This window comes from Trachemys scripta, chromosome 2, assembly GCF_013100865.1.
Source record: "Trachemys scripta elegans isolate TJP31775 chromosome 2, CAS_Tse_1.0, whole genome shotgun sequence".
Classification (NCBI taxonomy): domain Eukaryota; kingdom Metazoa; phylum Chordata; order Testudines; family Emydidae; genus Trachemys; species Trachemys scripta.
In genome coordinates, this window is record NC_048299.1 from 58,195,825 (window position 1) to 58,216,433 (window position 20,609).

At 42.5% G+C, this 20,609-nt stretch overlaps 1 protein-coding gene across 1 annotated transcript; it reads left to right on the forward strand.

The window, feature by feature from the left end:
* The first annotated feature begins 5,757 nt into the window (after positions 1-5,757).
* On the forward strand, positions 5,758-19,369 carry MALSU1 (mitochondrial assembly of ribosomal large subunit 1). Its single transcript, XM_034760625.1, has 4 exons — positions 5,758-5,974; positions 9,758-9,936; positions 14,636-14,717; positions 16,826-19,369. The coding sequence occupies exons 1-4, from the start codon at positions 5,773-5,775 to the stop codon at positions 16,981-16,983; spliced, it is 621 nt and encodes a 206-aa protein (XP_034616516.1). The 5' UTR covers positions 5,758-5,772; the 3' UTR covers positions 16,984-19,369.
* The last annotated feature ends 1,240 nt before the right edge of the window (positions 19,370-20,609 follow it).

Here is a 20,609-nt window from a genome sequence, read left to right on the forward strand (position 1 = left end):
ATGTAAAGTGAATCAAAAGTAACAGGTGCCATCCCATTGCTTGTTTGGTGGTGGGAATCTAAGCCTCCTGCTGCACTTTTTCCTTTCAACCTTAACTAGAACAAAGGTGCTAGCAATCTTAGGAGTGAGGCGAGCTTTCTCAGCAACTGGCCCATGACTGTGGAACCCACTTCCAGAAGAGATCCAGAATAATCATGGAACTCAGCACCTTTAAAAGAAACAGCATGTGATGAAGACTAAAACACACAAATGCTAGGAGATGTACAGTTCTCATGCACGCCTTAGGAGAGTCACCATTAGCAAATATCTCTACCTCAAAAGGAGAGGGAATTCAGACATGAATAAATCTCTTATTTGGAAACAAGATCATTTCAAACATGCCAGCAAGAATAAGTTGTATGACATGTTGCTGAGCAAGCTGGCTTTGAGTTACAGGAGTGCATTATTATTAACAAGCTTTTTAGAAAACAGAAGCACATATTTTTCACAGCAGCATAACTAAAAAAAATGCCTCATCAGATTTAATGTTTTTCATACAAAAAAGGTCACATGTAGGCAGTGGCTAAGCATAAGAAAATTCACCCCTTTCAGGCTTTCCCTCAGACAGTTATAATGGAATGAAAACTAGGGGTTAAAACAGATTTGCTCATCCAACCTTCCACTATGGGAGTGCTGTGACTCCAGCTTGGGCTGTAATGTTAATCTTCCATTACCATGGAACTGGTATTCCCTAATATTATATGCTAATGTATGCACATGAACTGTCAGATAAAGACTCTGAAGCCGCAACAGGGAATAACTTGATGAGTGAACTTAGAAGCGCCCTCTAACCTTTAACTTCTTAGAGGAGGGGGGAATTGTATGCAGGCAGGTGGCGTGCAGAACAAAAGCAGATGTTTCTAGACACTAGCTCATGCTTGAGTCTGCAGCAGCTTCAAGATATGTTTGAACCAAACAATTTCTTTAGCACAGACACACAATGAGATGTCAATACTTCATGATGCTAGCTTTGGGTTGGGAGCGGGGGAGGAGTTTCCTTCAAAAGAAGAGCTGGCTTGGAATTATTTCCAGTCTCACGACATCTTTTATCTCAGAGTTAGTTTCTTCTAAGTATCTTTTCACTCACTTCAGCCCAGTGACATATGCTGCCTTATGAACAAGTCTCATAACTGTAGGGCTAATTTTCTTTCTCTCCTCTATAATTGGTGGCATTTGATCCAGTTCTGTTTCAGTAAATATGTGAGGTGGGAGCTCAGCATTAGCTGGACTCTGCTATACTTTCTGTTGTCATAAACTGCTGACATTTGTTTTTTTTTAACACTTGATTTCAGCCTGCCTTAGCAAGACTATTCTGTATTATGCTAAGCATATTAATTAGCATTGCCTGTGCATTATATGGCTATAAATTATGCATTTTGTAGGCACCTATTATTCATAAAGTGCATAAACACATTCACATTATGCACAAAGAAATAACAAAAACTGTTTTTGTACCAACTGTGGCTTCCCACATGAGGCTGGATTGTTTGAAAGCGAAGTACAAAAAGTTTGAGTACATGATTATAGTTTGCACAAGACTTTTCTTTCCTTTGTTTTAGTATTCCAATTCCTGATCCTTTCCTTTTTTCAGCGAAAACACATTAATACAATTTTTTCAGTCCAAAATAATTTCCAGAGCCTGATATATTTGGTACTGTGTACGTTAACACCACAATATATTACTAAATCAGTGTTATAATGCAGCTAAAGTGGCTATTCCAAAGTAGGCTGGAGGAAGCAGTGAAAGTAGATGCTTTGCAGGGGCGGCTCCAGGCACCAGCGCAGCAAGCGCGTGTCTGAGGCGGCAAAATGTGGGAGGCGGCAAACTGCGGGGGCGGCGGCCTGCCAGTCGCTGTGAGGGTGGCAGTCAGGTGGCCTTTGGGGGCATGCCTGTGGGAGGTCCGCCGGTCCCGTGGTTTTGGCGGCAATTCGGTGGCGGGTATGCCGAAGCTGCAGGACCGGCAGATCACCTGCAGAAACGCTGCCGAATCTGTGTGACCGCGGACTGCCCGCAGGCATGCCGCCAAAGGCCGCCTGACTGTCGTGCTTGGGACGGCAAAAAACATAGAGCCGCCCCTGGTGCTTTGGCCTGATTTGCTCAGCAGGGTGGTATTGAGCTTTGGCTACACAGGAGATTTGCCGTGATTCCAGCCTACACTGGTCACTTACAGGTTTAAATTAGTGTACATGGTGAATTCTCTGTAACTTGAAGTCTTTAAATTATGCTTTGAGGACTTCAGTAACTCAGCCAGAGGGTATGGGTCTGTTACAGGAATGGATGGGTGAGGTTCTGTGGCCTGCAACATGCAGGTCAGACTAAATGATCATGATGGTCCCATCTGACCTTAAAGTCTATGAGTAACCAACCACCACATGTAAATGTTTGCTTTTTAGTTTTATACTGTGCAACCTAATTGCCTTGTAGTCTGATACTATTATTATTTATTTAGTGCCATAGTTATGCATAGCACATGTTAGATGTACAGTATCCTAACAGAAATCACAAGCTAAACTGGAAAAAGAACAGGAGTACTTGTGGCACCTTAGAAATAAACTGGGTTAGGCCAAGCCATTAATTAGTTTGCAGATCAGAGTGTACATTGCAACAGCTGGGAGGTTTCCATTATTTAATCTGTCCCCAAGATTTGCAATCAGGCTACGTACACTATGGTGATCAGTGTTGATCATAAAGAGTGCAACACACACTTCATAATAGTAAAGCTGTTAATTCTGATGTATTGGTCAAATTGCAACTCTGATCATTTCATTCTGTCTATGTAAATCTACCCTATTAGTTCTCTTGGAAAATGTATTCTTTTTCTTCCTAATCTACACCATAGTGTAGTGTTGCTGTGTACTTTTAAATAGTTGCTGCGTTTCACCCCAGAGTTAGTTGCAGTTCAGTGGTGGATGAAATGATACTTGCATAGAGTTTATATATCAATTTGTAAAGAGCTCTAGTTTCCTCCAAGAGCATCATTATTTTCAAAATGTATAGCAATGAAAGCAAAAGAGAAGAAAAACTGAGTTCTCAAACTATTATGTTGTTTTTCTTTAAAGTGACAGCTTTACCTGATCCCACAAACCCTTACACATTTAGTCGTCATGCAAGTATTTCCATTAACGTTGAGAAGACTTACTTGCATGAGTAAGGATGACATATATGAACAAGAATTACAAGACTGGGCCTTCCAACATTAAGCAAAATTCAACATTTTGTTAACTATCATAGAATCATAGAATATTAGGGTTGAAAGAAACCTCAGGAGGTCATCTAGTCCCATCCCCTGCTCAAAGCAGGACCAACACCAACTAAATCATCCCAGCCAGGCTTTGGCAAACCGGGCCTTAAAAACCTCTAAGGATGGCGATTCTACCACCTGCCTAGGTAACCCATTCCAGTGCTTCACCACTTCCTAGTGAAATAGTGTTTCCTAATATCCAACCTAGACCTCCCCCACTGCAACTTGAGACCATTGCGTCTTGTTCTGTTATGCACTATTATGCAACCCTTTCCACTACCATTGATGCTTTACTCCTAGTTCATAATAATTTGTTTACCTATTTGAATAGATCAGAGTTTGCCAAAGAGCAGGTGTTATCAAAATATTATTGCTGGCTGAAATTTTCAAAGGCTTTAAGTTGAAATGGGGCCTTTTATGAAAATAAAAATTTAAAGAAAAATGAGGGTTTTTTTGAGATTTTGTTGTTGTTTGCAAATAAATTTTTGCAGTATTTTCAATTTAAAAAAATTGAGAAATGTTTACCAATAATTAAAAAAAAAACAACCCAGAAAACGGTTCCACTTAGAACACTACTAAATGGAAACAACTTTGACATATATTTTTCAATTTTTCTGACCAGCTCCACAAAATATGTGCCATGGGATGTTCCACACAGGAGCAACCACCCATTTCAAACCACACAAGGTGAGCAATAGTGCTAAACTATCTATATGCTCTGGCTGTTTTTCAGGAACAAAGTATAAACATTGCGGACAACAGATCCTTTACATAAATCTGTTTGGCAAGTGTTTTTTGCTTGCTTTCTCACTGGCCACAAAAAAGATTTTAGTTTAAAAAAATGGGGAACAAATGACTAGATTCTACAGACCCTCCCCCTCCATCTCTTCATCTTGCAGCACTCCTGGGAAACTGAGATTATCACAGGTTAAAGGTAATATTTCTGATAAAATACTGGGAACATGTCACTGATTGTCAGTTCACATTTTCCTTTCTAGACCCATCCTGAAGGGAAACTGACCAGCCTGGTTTCTTCTGCAGCTGTTAGTGTGGCTGCTCCTCCACAGCCCAAGAACAATGGGAAAGAGAGAGAGAGAGATGCTAACAGCAGGGGACTGAGTCAGAGGGCAAATATGGGAACTGGGGGGGGGGAGTTTATTACCAACCCCAAGTGTTCAAAAATCATGAGTTGGTTTCTCTCCCCCCCCACCCCAAAAAAGCCTGAGATTGGTTTATAAAGCCTGAGATATTTTTAAAGAAGAGTAAAGCTGGAGGTCGGGGACATGTAGTTTCTCTCTGCTCTGTTTATTTTTTCAACCCATTTGGGGGCACTTGGGTGTAGTGCTTAATGTGTCATGAAAGAGGGGCCAGGGCTCAAGTGATTAGGTGCTGGGGTCAATTTTTTTACTTTCATAACTGATGCTGCAAGCCCAGAGGTGCCGGGACTATGACATGCCAAGCCCAGAGATGCCGGGATTCAGCCCTGGCACAAATTAAACACTGCTGCGATCCTCAGGGCTATGAACGTACTTCTATTGCTCAGCAAGCTGCATGGCTCACGAATAACGTGACTCCAGGAGCTGGGGCGGTCAGGAAAACACCCCTGGTTGTGAGACTCACCCTACACCTGGCAGCGCCGGCACTGTTCCTCAGCATCCTCCTGCCACTGCTGGGGAGGCACACATGGGACCCCTGCAAAGGGCCCCGCAATGCCCCAGGGGTCAGCAGCAGGATCCCTCCTGGCCTAGCGCACTGATGCACCGACAGCCCCTGGGGCTCTTTGCTGCGGTTCCTCCCTGGTGCCCAGGGCCGGGGTTAGAAGCAATGGGCAGGGGTGCTAGGGTTACCATCTAGCCGGTATCTGACTGGCCTGGCCAGGTTTTTGTTTATATCTTTTGCCAGTTGCCAGAAAAACAATGTAGTCCGTCCGGGTTGTTTTTTTAACATGGGTGTAAGATTTGCATTATCATCACAGCAGCCTCGGACGGAGAGCGAATGTTCAAAGTTTCTGTGTCCAGCTGCGGTGGCCCCAGTTTAGCGCTAACCGATCAAACCTGCTCAGAAAAGACCCCGGCAGGCGCCGGGCGCGCGCGAGGGCGGGTTGGAGCCCCGGGGAGCGGAGGGACGGGATCTGCGCGCGCGCGCGCTCCACACGCTGGACGTGGCTGCTGAAGCGGGGTGCAGCGCTGCCTGTGGCTGGCCCGGGGGAGGGGCGTCCGGCTTTTTGCAGGTCAAAGGCGGTAACCCGAGTCGGTGCCCGAGCCCCTGGGGCCGCCCCAATGGGGGCGGGACCATCCCATCTCCCCCCCGCCCAGCTCCAGGCTGTCACTGCGCCTGCGTCATTCCTCCGGCCGGAAGGCGGCGCGCGGCCAGTCAGTGTCGGAGGCGGTACTTACGACAGCCAATCAGGGCGGGGATCGCCATGAGGGCGGGGTAGTGGGAGGTCTCAGAACGCTGGCGCGGCCAGAGTTCCGTTCCGTGTCCCGACGACATGTGGCGGGGCAGCCGCTGGCTGCGGGGGCTGGTGCTGCCGGCGGTGAGGGGGCTGCGGCTGCGCCCTGCAGGGCCGGCCCCGGGGGCCGCTGTGCGCTGCGCTCCCTGCTGGGCAGGGCTGGCGGGGCGGGCCCTCGGCGGCGGGCCCAGCGCGGAGCTGCGGGCGGGCGGAGGAGCCGAGCAGGAGCGCAGGGCCCCAGGTACGGCGTGTGCCGGGCTGTGGGGCGGGGGCGCAAGTGCCGCCTCCGCCTTAGACACTGCCCGTCCCCCTGCACACCGTCCCCATTCCCTCCCCGGGCTGAGCCGCCCCCTCCCTCCCCGCGCTCCTATCCCACTAGGCAATGCCTGGCGTGGGGGAGACCAAACCTGTGTCTGTGCAGTGGCTTCTGGGCACCTGCCCCACAGCTTGCAGAAACAGTGCATTCTGGGACATGTTAGAAGATGGCTGGTGTACTGTAGACCAGCTAGTCCATGTCCATATCAGCTCAGACAGAACAAGTCCCCAGACTTGCAGACAGTATCATCTCCCCATGTTCTAAGACCCATTTGGAGTAAACTGGCTGGGGCGCTTCTTGGGTGTAAATGCAAACTGTTCTAATCCCTCTATGGAAGAGGGAGCAAAATATTCTGTCATTTCAGTAAACACTGTCTTTAAAACAGTTCAACCCCTCCGTCCCCCCGCCTCATGGCCATGACAGTGGGGGGTTCTGTCTCCCTTCCTCCTTTCCCAGAGAGTAAATCTTGAGAGGTGTCTAAACACACAGAGCGCTGGTGGTCTTGTTTGACTCCACATGTGATCTATATGCATGACTCTAGTTTAAAAGCTAATTCTGATCCTAAGAATCTTCAGTGGGATCAGTCATACTACTAAGGTCTGTCATTTCACACCACTAAGATCCTTCTTCCAATAAAGCACATTGTTTCACTGCTAGGAATTCAATACCTGTTCAAAATTAGTGTTTTTGTAAATAAAAAGTAAAAGAGGATTAGCATGAATCTCCAATTCAGCTGTAGATAAAATATTGTTACTGTAGATTCTGCAAGTTTGGGCATGAACATGCTATATAAATTAAAGGTTCCTCTCCTCTGACCTGTGTGTCTTGGCTTTGTGACACAAAACCATCCCCACCCAGGCAAGCCAGTGGAACAGGGTTAAAATAGAACACAGGAAAAAAGGAAGAAAAATAAACTGTCTCCTACAGTCAAAGATGACAGTAAAACTATTGGATTTCAGGGTCCTCTTCAGCTGTGGAATCCAAATCTTTGAAGATGATTTGTATTTAATGTTTTGTATGTACATTCTAATTCCTGCTGAGGACAGAGGCTTTAGGCTTGCAGAAAAGGGGGAGGATCAAAAGGGATCAAAACATCAGTGAAGTATTCTAGTGAAGTGTTTAAGTGAAATATAGCTTTTGATAGAGGTACAGGTATGTATACTATACCAAGTTGTTTCACACATCTCTGCTGAAGAAGATAAACTCTTTTGCCACATATGTAAGCCAGGTCTCCCCTAGAAACTATTGTTGGTATAATATCAGTGGGAGGAGGGCAATGTGAACCAGACACACTCACATTTCCATAGTTGCAAAAACCATAGGGTATACTTATTTATACTGATATAAAAGTACTCTTTCCATTATAGTTTATTTCCCTTAGAGAATAAGTGGTGTCTGCACTAGGAGAGCTTGCTGGTATAGCTATATCAGCAAACCTCTTCTAGAGTAGACCTATCTGTAGCAGTCATTGTAATCCTGTGCATGGAGGGGCTCATGTGTTTGTTTTACAGGCCTCTGATCAGTTTCATGCTATATACATCTGGTTATTGCCTTCCTATTTGGCCTTTTCTCTGTATTGAGGCTGATAGGTGGTGAATATGAACTCAGCAATGCTCTGTTAATTTTACAGTTCCAGGTAGGGGAAGGGGCATTGCACCTTTGTGACAAATAGAAACAGACCTTGCCCTACGTAGTTAGGTCTTAGCTACACATATAAATGATACCCATTTGAATAAATCTATTTAGAAACAAATTAGTTAAAACTGTACATGCAAGGTGGTTGTGCTGATCTATGTCAGTTTCTGAATGGATTTTGTTAAATTGGTCAGAGTGGGTCTGTAGAAAAGGCTCTATGGTCTGTTAGAAATGATGAGATAAAGGTGAGATCAGGGTATGACGGTAAGAATGGGAACTTTATAAGTAGGGCCCTACCAAATTCATGGTCCATTTTGGTTAATTTCACAGTCATAGCATTTTTAAAATTGTAAATTTAACGGTTTCAAATCTGAAATTTCAGTGTTGTAAGTGTGGGGGTCCTGACCCAAAAGAGGGTTTTGTGTGTGTGTGTGTGTGTGTATGTGTCACAAGGCTGCTGTAGGGGGGTCATGGTATTGCTACCCTTACTTCTGCACTGCTGCCTTCAGAGCTGGGCAGCTGGCTAGCAGCCGTGGAATTTCCTGCAGCCAGGTGAGGATCCCAGAGGTGGGTCTGACCTGGCCCTGGGAGGTGCCTGTGCAGGGGAGAGGAAGTCCTGTCCCTCCCCAGCTTGTCCGGGACTAGCAGCTGAAGCCCAGCACACCGTATGAGCCCTTGGCAGAGACACCCGCAGCCCTGCCCCTCCCCAGATCCAGGCCCAGTGCTTGGGAGTTAAAGGGGTCTTGGGCTCGCTGTGTGTGTGGGGGGGGACTGACCATGGCACCCCCCTGATCATGGGGCCCTGGGCGGTAGCTCACCTGTAAGGCCAGCAATGTCATCCCAAACAGTGACAAACCCCAGCCTTCATACCATGCCATGCTCACTTTCGCGCCACCTTCAGAGCTGGGCTTCCAGCTACCGGCCACCATTCTTCAGCTGCCCAGCTCTGTGCAATCTGGTCTCCCTTACACTAGCCAGATTTCATCAGGGAGATCAGATTTCACGCTCTGTGGCATGTTTTTCACAGCTGTGAATTTGGTAGGGCCCTATTTATAAGATGACTTGTTTCCACACTGTGTGTGTTATGCTAGGTCAATTTTTATATGTTTGTTTATCCTACTTAGGATTTGATAATGCACTTGTTACCATTGTGCCTGATGTCTCCTTATCACAGGCATTTTAGAACTTAAGCATTGTTTTGAAATATTATATACAATAATTACAAATAGTGACTTAGTTATCTCTTGTTAAGTCTTACAAGTCATCTAAAGAAACACTGTATCTTAATGCTTCCTGTCTACAGTAGAACCTCAGAGTTACAAACACCTTGGGAATGGAGGTGGTTCGTAACTCTGAAATGTTCCTGACTCTGAACAAAACATTATGGTTGTTCTTTCAAAAGTTCACAACTGAACATTGACTTAATACAGATTTAATACATTATTATCACAACACCCCCCGCATAGTGAATGTAGTATGTGGAAGAAAAATGCTGCTTTTAACCATCTTAATTTAAATGAAACAAGCCCAGAAACAGTTTCCTTACCATGTCAGATCTTTTTAAAAAACTTCCCCTTTTTTTTTAGTAGTTTACTTTTAACACAGTACTGTACAGTATTTGCCTTTTTTTTTTTTTTTTGGGTCTCTGCTGCTGCCTGATTGCGTACTTCCGGTTCCAAATGAGATGTGTGGTTTACCAATTCATGCGTAACTCTGGTGTTCATAACTCTTAGGTTCTACTGTAGCTGTCAGAGAAGTGTCTAGCACACTGTGGATACTATATAAATAACTGATGTCTAGTAACAGAGTATTATTAACCATAAGCATCAGTTTAGTTCCCTGTTTTTAACTTCCAAGAGTTTGGTTTTTCTCAGTATCATTATTCTAGCAACTCGAGTTCACATTTCAATCCTTGTTTTTAGCATCATCTCAAATTCCAGAATGGCTGGCTACCATAGATTATAATTTAGTTCACCCTCACTCTTCATTGTTTTTCAGTGAGTTTAAGTAGACAATTTTTGTAATTTGTTTTAAAAGGGAAATCACAATTTGAAGTCTTGTTCTTCGTTTCAGATCATGCTCTTTCCAAGTTCAATATTGATCTTATCATCTCTCTACTGAGGCAAGAAAATGCTAGCAACATTTGTGTTATCCAGGTGCCTCCAGAAATGAGATACAGTGATTATTTTATAATTGTGAGCGGATCTTCTTCAAGACACCTCTATGCTATGGCGCACTACATGCTGAAAATGGTAGGACAATTATTTCCACTCTTCACTTGCTTTAGATTCTGAATAGTTTTAATTGGAAATGTATGTTGTGATATATTTGCAAAAGTGAGAATTAAACATAGCAAAATATATAAATTTTATCTGCTAAAGTAGCAACCAGACAAAGTGAGGTTCGTTGTTCTTATGCAGTATTACCCTTTGTACAAATAGGAGATGCTGAACCTAATTTGCTTTCTTAGGTAAGGAAATAAAATGTAAAGCGTAGACTGTGAATGGAGACCTCTCTATACGAGGAAGGAGGACGATTGCAGTGCAGAGTTTTGTGGAATGAGAATTTGGGGCCCCCACACACAGAAGATGGTAACTGGTGGTGGAGTGATAATTGTTCTGGTTATATGTGACATCCTAGAATGTTCAAAGTTTAAAATGCAGCTGAGCGATCTAAGCAAAATTGGCTTTATTACTTAAATACCATATTTCTTCAAAGGAAGGCATGGCCTTAAACACTGGAGTGTACATCTGAAGAAGTGAGGTTCTTACCCCCGAAAGCTTATGCTCCCAATACTTCTGTTAGTCTTAAAGGTGCCACAGGACCCTCTGTTGCTTTTTACAGATTCAGACTAACACGGCTACCCCTCTGATACAAATAAACAGAATCCCGCTCTGCTGTGGGGAGAAGGAGAGCAACAGCTTCATGGAATTGCCTTTACTTCCTTGACCCTAGAGCCATCCACTGGAAGTATTGGGGCTGGGATTGTGGCATTATACTCTGCATCATACCCACCCCTAACTTTGTGGTGGTTGCTGACTAAGAATCTTCTTCTTTGCTTTCCCATTGTGCTGAGTGGCAGCCCCATCTTCTTTGGAGCAGGGTTGTGCTCAGGGCACTTTTAAGAGCCCATGGCAGCATGGTAAAGGATGGATCTCATGGGATCTGAGATTTAGGAGGTCAAACTACCTTCCAGTTTTGAGGGGGAGGTGACTCTCACACATCCTAATACTACGATGTGTTGGAAACCTAGATGTGTAGACTCATTTTCTTGTCTTGTACCTGGTGTAAAAACCTGCACAGAGCTATAATGACCTGGCCCTAACTCTCTGATTTGATTTTTCATAAGAGTGGGGCAAGTGTTCTGGCCTCTTCCATAAAACAGAACTCTTCTGTCTCTCTGTGAGAAGATCTAAAAGCGCTTGGATAGTGAAATAATGGTTATTGACTTTGGAACAGGGATTCTGCAAACTGCTTTTGGATCTTACAGATTTCCCATCTCGTAACACCCAAATCCTTCCCCTAGTGCCTGGTTCTCAAAAATATTCAATTCTGTGGACCACAGTTTGAGTACTGCTATTTTAGATCATCTTAAATTAAGTGCATATTACCTATGAAGCTTGCATGATTCATAGGATACAGTTAGCTCCCTTTAAATGGCAATTGCTATAAAATTACACATTCCAAGGTTTGCTCATGGGAGTTAGCTTTGTGCCTGTCTAGAGGGAAAGGGAGAGCAGCAGTCCTCTTTTAGTTGGAATTATACCTATTAATCTGTGCAAAATCTAGAAAGGAAATAGTCCATCTGCTCATCACATCTGAATCCTGGGAGCTTTTATTCTGGCTGGATTTTTGTATTGAAAACAAAGATGGGGTTGAAGAGGCTTATAGCATTACAGGTCTGCCCAAAAGATTTACAGCAGCTGGAGCAGGTTTCATGTCTTGTAATAGGCCGGTTTGCTCTTACTCATGCAGCACAGAGGATGTGTAACTTATACGCTTCACCAGTGGTAGCTGTTGACACTAGCTTTGTATTGTACTTGCCCTTGTTGCTGATTCTGCCAGCCGCAAACATCCAAAAGGTGAACCACAGTTTTCCTTCTTATTTCCTGTATTTTCCTTGGCCGTAGGGTCATGGAGTCATAGACTTTAAAGGTCAGAAGGGATCATTATGATGGTCTAGTCTGATCTCCTGCACACCGCAGGCCACAGAATCTCTCCCACCCACTCCTGTAATATACCCCTAACCTATGTCTGAGCTATTGAAGTCCTCAAATCATGGTTTAAGGACTTCAAGGTGCAGAGAATCCTCTAGCAAGTGATCCGTGCCCCACGCTGCAGAAAAAGCCGAAACCCCCCCCAGGGCCTTTGTCAATCTGCCCTGGAGGAAAATTCCTTCCTGACCCCAAATATGGTGATCAGCTAAACCCTGAGCTTGTGGGCAAGACTCACCAGCCAGACACCCAGGAAAGAATTCTCTGTAGTAACTCAGATCCCACCCTCTCTAGTGTCCCATCACAGGCCATTGGGCATATTTACCACTAATAGTCAAAGATCAATTAATTGCCAAAATTAACTATCTCAGGGGTTAGCAACCTTTCAGAAGTGGTGTGCCAAGTCTTCATTTATTCACTGTAATTTAAGGTTTTGTGTGCCAGTAATACGTTTAATGTTTTTAGAAAGTGTCTGTCTGTAAGTCTATAATATCTAACCAAATTATTGTTGTATGTAAAGTAAATAAGGTTTTTAAAATGTTTAAGAAGCTTCATTTAAAATTAAATTAAAATGCAAGAGGCCCCCGGACCATGTGAGTGCCACTGAAAATCAGCTCACGTGCGGCAGGTTGCCTGCCCCGCATCATACTATCCTCTCCATCTTATCAACTTATCAAGCTTAGTCTTGAAGCCAGATATGTCTTTTGCCCCCACTGCTCCCCTTGGAAGGCTGTTCCAGAACTTCACTCCTTTGATGATTAGAAACCTTCATCTAATTTCAAGTCTAAACTTCCTGAGGGTGGGTTCCTCAGTCTGACATTGATCACTTAAGCATTTGGGTTCTTTCTAACCCCTCCCCCCACTTTTACCTCTCCTTTTTTCCCCTCTGAATCTCCGCTCCCCAATCATCCTACTCACTCACTCCTGGCTGTCTTCTGTTTTTCTTCTTCCAAAATGGTGAGTTTTAACAGTGAGAAGTAGGACTGGAAGAGTAGAGCTGAACTCTGTTTTGTTAAGCCCCAACCTAGGGCCACCTGTGTTCTGTGCCATACACCATTCATCACTGCAAGCAGGTATTCATATTGATGTGATTTAACATACTAAATTGAATACTTACCCTGCATTACCTCATTTGCATGGTCAGTATTATAGCAGTCAGTCCTGCTGTTTCCATGTCCCCCTACGGACAGAAGTGCCTTTTCCCCTAAAGTCCGGGGAGCCTCCTTTTCTATCCTTCCTCTCCAGCCTAATGGAAAGGGCTTCTTGTCTCTGGGCTGCAGCCTTCTCTTCCCCCTGGTGGCTACTGTCTGTAGCACCAGCTCTGTACTACTGAGCTGAAGCTCTACAGGAGGAGGAAGTCCCTGCGAGAGGGGAGAGCCTCGGAAGAGATTTGGGCTCCCCTTTCCTGGGTAACTTGAAAAAGGTGGAATTTGAGCAGTTACTTGAGCACCCACAAAAGAATGCCTGAAAGTGGGAGTCTTCTAGACAAACCACAGGTTTTAACAAACCTAGGAGAGCTTGGAAGCTAGTTAGGTCCATTTCTTCTCCCATCCCCACCTCCCAGTGCATTTGTTAGTGAGCCCAGATCCTGTAAACTGCATGATGACAACTACTATTTACCTTTCTTAAATAAATAAATAAATAAATAAAAAATAAAAAGTCACAGGGCAGGTGCATTTGGGAGCCTAAAACTTAGTCTTGCCCTACTGCAGCTTTGGCTTATCTTTCAGTGAGACATTTTAAAAAGCCCTAATACCTCAACTCAACCTTTCCACACATTGCTACCCACTTAGCAGTGTGTGCTGACCCTTGCTCTAGTTTAGGCAAAAATGCAGATAGTATTTCAACAGCTAAAGACGGACTAGGATAATATTAGAAGTATATGCTGTCAAGCAAGGGAAAGGGCTTATTTTTTTACTGGGATGTGTTGTACCACTTATTATTACCCTCAATTTTAGCTTGTAACTTTGTAAGCCGAGGCCCTTTACCATGTTAAGTGTTTGTGCACTACCAAAACGGACTGCATCTGTGATATTTTCCTATTGAAGTCAGACCCCCCTCCCTCACCAGCCATGTCCATCTACTGACTTCCTCAGCACTATTTGCATGTAGTTGTTTTCAGAGCTTATTAAGGCCAGAAAGGACAACTGTAATCCTCCAGCCTAATCACCTGCATAACAGGGCAGAGAATTTCATTAAGGAATTCTTCGCTTGAACCCCATAACTTTTGGTTGAACTACAACCTACTTTTTAGAAAGGCATCCAGTATTAAAGACTTCAGAGGGAGAATTTACTATGTTCTTTAGGCAGCTGTTCCAATGGGTAATTTTGCTCACTGCTAATATTTGCATCTTATTTCCAGTTTACGTTTTTCTACCTTTAACTTCTGGTCGTTGGATTGTTTATTTCTTTGTCTCCTAGCAAAGAGAAATCGTTCAGGAGTTCTTTATAGACTATGATCAAGTCACCTTTTTAACTTCTTTTCAATAAGCAAAATAGATGAAGCTCCTTGAAAGGGATTGTCATGTTTTCCAGACCTTATTTTTTAATCTCTCTTCCAAATTTAACATCCTTTTGAAAGCACGGACACCAAAACTGGGGGTAGATTCCAGTAGCTGTTTCACCAGTGACATATTCAAAGTTTATTTCTTAAACAATTTGTCAGGCTTTAGCTGCCTGATAGGCTTGAACATTTGGAAGTATCTGTCTTCACACTGATTTGCTGCTTCTTTTACAGTACAAGCAGCTGAAACAAGAAAATGATCCTCACATTCAGATTGAAGGGAAAGACACAGATGACTGGATGTGCATTGATTTTGGTAAATATTTACAAATTTCACAGATGCTAGTTCCATGTGAGCCATGTGTTGAGGGCAGCATTTCACTGGTAAAATCTAGTTGCTGCAGATAAGTCCTAATACATAGCTCCAAGTATAATTTTATTGCCTGAATTCCATTGAGTCCTCTCCCACTGTTAAGTTTCATAGGAGAACATTGGCATTGAACACTGTAGACTAACAACTCTGCAGTCGCTAAAAAATAATTCTTAATTCTCAGAGTGAGGATTGAAAGTTGTGGAAGGAGATAGGCAAGGATGTTTCAATAATTATAGATTTCTCTAAATGTTAATTTCATTGTATAAACCCTATTATTCAATTGATGGATTTTTTTGCCTAGATCAGGGGTCAGCAACCTTTCAGAAGTGGCGTGCCAAGTCTTCATTTATTCACTCTAATTTAAGGTTTTGCATGCCAGTCATACATTTTAACATTTTTAGAAGGTCTTTTTCTATAAGTCTATAATATATAACTAAACTATTGTTGTATGTAAAGTAAATAAAGTTTTTAAAATGTTTAAGAAGCTTCATTTAAAATTAAATTAAAATGCAGAGCACCCAGACTGGTGGCCAGGACCCGGCCAGTGTGAGTGCTACTGAAAATCGGCACGTGTGCCGTAGGTTGCCTACATTAACAGTACTTTACTACTACATTCAGACTCTCACTATTCAGCTAATGCCAAGATTCTGGCTAATAGATTCTTAATACTTAAAGAATTGCAATGCATTTCCCTGTTCCTCTAATAAATGTGCAATTTTCTGGTGCATGTGTTCAAGTGAGAGGAACCAGATCTATCATTTTAAAAGCTGTGTGTCAAAATAGGGAACAATGAAATGATAATTATGACCCAAGTCTGGACAAACTTTGTTACCTTAGAGTACAACTCCAGAGATGACTAGTTGGAGTTGGCTCTCAAGTATTATTGCTGGACAATAGTACACTAGTGAGACATCCTATACAAACACTAATTCAATGAGATTTTGAGCTCTAAAATCAGTGATCAGAAACTTTGACATCTGCCTTTAAAAGTGACTTATGCTGAGAAATGTGAGTTCTACATTACCTACAGAGTCATGATTTCTCATTGACTGAGTGTATAAAATTAATACTACACACTGTCACATAGTACAGTTTTTGCACATATACTTTGTTTGAAATTCATTTAAGGCATTTTTTCCCCATACAACTCTTATAAGGTAGCTGAACATAAAACATCCTTGCTGCTAGTGTCTTGTGGGTCTCTTTCATTTTCAGCTGTTAAATTTGATCAGCGCTTTATGTCCCTCTCCCTATTTTACAAAAAGGTCAGTCTTCTGCAAGCCAACTGAAAAGCCTAAAGAGTAAACAGATTTTTTACATAATTTACTAGGGATTTGTTAATCTGAATGTAGTTATTAAGCAGGGATCTAGGGCCCATGGGGGGGTGGGGGGCTGTGAGCAGGTTTCAGGGGGTCCACCAAGCAGGGCCCGTATTAAGATTCGCTGCGGCCTAGGGCAGAAAGCTGAAGTCCCACTCCATGGGGCTGAGCCCTTCTACCTGGGACTGAAGTCAAAGCCTGAGCAACTTAGCTTGCTGGGGGCCCCATAATGCAGTCCTGGCTTTTATATGCAGAAAACTAGTTGTTGTGGCACAGGTGGGCCATGGAGTTTTTTATAGCATGTTGGGGGAGCCTCAGGGAAAAAAAAAAGTTTACTTAAACGTCATTGCCAAGGTTATTCTATTTTACAAACTTGAATACACCTATATTTTGTAAGTACACATTTAGCATTATAGCATGCTTACACCATTTCAGAGCAAGATGCCTATCTCTTCAAATTTCCACATTAGATTCAAAACCTACATAATGTGGTAGAATGTGTATTCTAAGGGATGTAGAATAAATGGGTGTTTTGTTCAACTTATATTGAATTTATATATGTTATAACATTCATATTATGTATACTCAGTTTATACACACAAACCACACTAGAAATGAGTTTGTATCACTGGAAGTTAGATTCCCAGTAGATGTCACAGCTCTTGCTTCTAACCTGAAATTTAATCTGTATGTGTGTCCATTTTTGGCTGTGTCTTTTTCTGTCTTGTACAGGTAGCATAGTGATCCATTTAATGCTTCCAGAGACACGAGAGATTTATGAGTTGGAAAAGTTATGGACTCTCCGTTCTTATGATGACCAGTTAGCACAGATGGTTCCAGAGTCATTACCAGAAGACTTCATATTTGGACTCACTCACCAGGAGCAATGATCAAAATCTTTCCTTCATGAAAGGAATACATACAAATAATGCAGTTAGAGCACTCACCACTTCAGGATTAAAAGAATGAAACAAGCAATTTCTTTGGTTACTTCTGGGAAGAGGGGACACAGCAAAGAGCCACTGTGCTTGAATGCCTCTCCATTGTGCAGTTAGCGAGGGGCTAGGCTTACAGCAATACAGCGTAGGACACAAAGTACCTAACTGAATCTGTCTAGAATTGTGGGTATTATGATTTAAGCCCCCTTATTCTTCCAGAAGTGCAGGGGAACCTGGTGACTGAAGTAGTCAGCATCTCAGTTGAAGTTGTAGCTGAAAGTATACTGAGGCAGAAGGAAGAGTAGCAGCTATTTGAATAGTAGAGACAGTCAACATGAAAATCAGTTTAAAAGGAACTTCAGGTACTATATCTGCCCCTGAATCTTCCTACCAGTGTTTGGTTTTAATACTGAAAGTATCTCCCTCTGCTGTTGCTGTATGTGAAAGTGAAACCTCCTCTTTACTCCAATAATCAAGGTCTTATGTAAATTACACTGATCTGAAGGTTAATTTTACTATGTCCCTTTAACACAATTTACTGGCACAGATCCATAGTGAGCAGAGCCCAAACCTTGTTTAATTTGAGGTTAAAGTACAAGTAGGGGAAGCAAAGTAGTATTGAGAGGGGCTCCTTTATAGTGATAGTTAGTATGGGGCAAGCTAAGGTGTAAATCTACAGCACTATACTAACATGCCATGCACTAAGAGTTCCAAGGTGCATGCTGATGTACTGCTGTTTGAAATGGTTTTTGTGGGTGGCAGACTAGAATGCTGTAGATTTACAGCCTGGCTTGTTGAGCATTAACTGATCATGTAGATGAGCCTTAATGGGGATTTTGTGATAAAGTAAGGAGATGTTGTATCTAAAACCAAACAGCTCCTGTGCAATTTAGCTTAACATTTTCTCAGATGCTTGAACCTGAAAAGAAAACTCTACACATTCAGCAGAAGGAAGAAACTTGGAAAGGAGTGCTTAAAACCACTCTGGCTAATGTTGAGCTTTGCCTAGCAGATATGTCTAAATTCATTCCAAAGGGGTACCTTGAAGTCATTAAGGTAGGGAAAGGTCACTAATTTAAGAAAGGAGCGGGAGAGGAGTAAAGAGGAGATGGACCAGTGCTATTAAACAGCGCTGAAGAGGGCAAGTCAAGGCAGAAAAAATGATTTGGGGAAAAGCAACATCGTAAATAACTTGATGCTTTTTAAACAGAAGCACTGTGCTCTTGAAGATAGAGACATTCCACCTCTGGTATAGTCTGCTATTCTGTAACAATTAGCTGAGGCTCACTTGTGCTCAGAATTGATGACATGTTCTACAGTACTGGGATACTCTGCTTTCCAGATGCCTTCTGGTGTTTTCAAAGCACCCAGTCCAAAGAGAATTTCAGATTACTTATTGGGAGAGTTTCCTTTTCAATATTTTGCCAATAAAATCTGCTCTTATGTGAAACAAATTGAAGTAGAAGTTTAATCTCTCCATCAAGCATCCCCAGCTTTAGTCAAAACACACAAAAGGGTGAGCCAAGAGTCCTCTGACAAGTATCATACAAAACTACATTGAAATCTTGAGTAGTAGTGCAGACAGCCACAGCTATCTCTTAGCCCCAAACAGTACCACAAAGCTGCTATTGCAGGCATACAAGTAGAAATTACACAAGGTCTAGTTGCATTCAAAAGTTATGCAACTGTTGGGCTACACTTTAGCTATAAAGCCAATGCAAAGCAGGTGCTCGTCACCTACCTTGGAGGTGATCATGTAGCATTAGCACCGTGTCCTTGTCCTATGAATGGCAGAGTTCTAACACCAATATAGCAGACAACTCAGACAAAACTAATTATTGATCAAAATAAAAATCAGCCCTAAAAGCCATGAATGCAGGAGCTAATGATTAATGAACGCTAGGCACAACAAGAAGTTTAACGTGAGAGACTATCACAATAACTGTTCATAGAAATGCTAATAAAGATGTCTTTGGCAGGATTTTCTGTAACATGATGAAAAGTCTGCACAGTTCTCTAATAAGCCATTGAGGCAAGAAATATTCCAATTGATGACAAGACCGGTACACAAATTAAGCAGATGTTACAATGAAATATGTTAGTAGCCAAATGTATTGCAGATTGCTTTTTTTGCCTGCCTCAAATTACAAGGTATGAGCCTGTCCTGATCTACATTATATTTGTCTTCATGGCTACTTTAACCCTGTTAGGCTTAGAACCCTTCCAAGATTCACACATGAAATTTTACACTTGTAGCACTAGTTTAGTAGTAAGGAGTGCAAGTGACTAAGTATTTATTAGCCCACTGAATATGTATTAAAAAAACTCTTGAAGGACACTTGTTTTCATTGTCTTCTGTCCATTGTAAATGGTTTGAAAAGCAGTAGCTTGTTAAATAGAAAAACCTTCCCTAAAGATACATCAAATCATGTCCTGGCATCTTTGGCAGTTACATATACAGAAATACTAGCGTAACACTGCCTCTGAGACCAAAGACACAAAATTCCGTAACTCAAATGAGGAAGGCTTTACTTTCATGGGGCTTTGCACAGGAATTCCAAGGAGTTTAGAAGAGTACAGACTTAAAAATTACCAGTAATAAAAACCATGGCAATGTGAAATATATCAGGAATTTACCATTTTCTGGGTATTTCAATTAGTGGTGGGTGCTATTATACAAGGGGGAAAGTTTGGGAATCTTTCCTCTGACTAGTAAGATGTTTGAGGAAAATAAATCTTGCTAAGCAGTTCTAGATTTTGCTTTGCAATTAATTTTTAAAGATACAGAATGTAAAACGGCTTTATTCTCGCGCTCTCACTCACACATACACAAATCACTTTTCAATTCTCCATTAACGTTACGCTCAGTGGTTTGAGCATTGGCCTGCTAAACCCAGGGTTGTGAGTTCAGTCCTTGAGGGCACCATTTAGGGATCTGGGGCAAAAATCTGTCTGGGGATTGGTCCTGCTTTGAGCAGGGGGTTGGATTAGATGACCTCCTGAGGTCCCTTCCAACCCTGATATTCTATGATTTTATTACCAGCACTTAAGCCTAATTGTCAAGAGTAGATGCCACCTCACAGAAGTTGGGGGGAAGGAATAAGATACAGTGCCACTTTTTGCACATTACCATCACAGATTCCATCTGCCCTCCAAATTACAAGGAAGAGCTATTTGTGTGTCTTGTCCATAATAAGAGGGTCAAAGCAGAAGACCAGAACAAATGGCAGCCAAAAATAAAATGTCTATAACTCCAAGTGGAAAATCTAGATCGCTTTCCTAAGGGCTGTTATATATTCCTTGGCATTCATATGCTTGGTTGTGACGGGCAGGCACAGAGCCTTTCCAAAAAGATCTAGGCAACCTAGAACAAAATCCCACACAATAAAAATGAAGCCATTAATTGCAAAGTGTACTGTGGGCAGCATAATATTGATATAGGGGAGGAGAGAAGAAAAAGTTATAAACCACAGAGATGAATGCTGGTGCTGGGCCAGGTGAAAATTCTGACTGCATCAGACTGTTGTTGGCTACCCTAAAGATTGTGGAATACCTGTGGATTGCTGCAGAGTTCCTTA

Excerpts from the sequence above, each read along its gene's own strand:
- MALSU1 (XM_034760625.1), top strand. The coding sequence starts at position 5,773 with ATGTGGCGGGGCAGCCGCTGGCTGCGGGGGCTGGTGCTGCCGGCGGTG. Across the intron at positions 9,937-14,635 it reads CGCACTACATGCTGAAAATG|TACAAGCAGCTGAAACAAGA; the intron begins GTAGGACAATTA and ends CTTCTTTTACAG. Across the intron at positions 14,718-16,825 it reads CTGGATGTGCATTGATTTTG|GTAGCATAGTGATCCATTTA; the intron begins GTAAATATTTAC and ends TGTCTTGTACAG.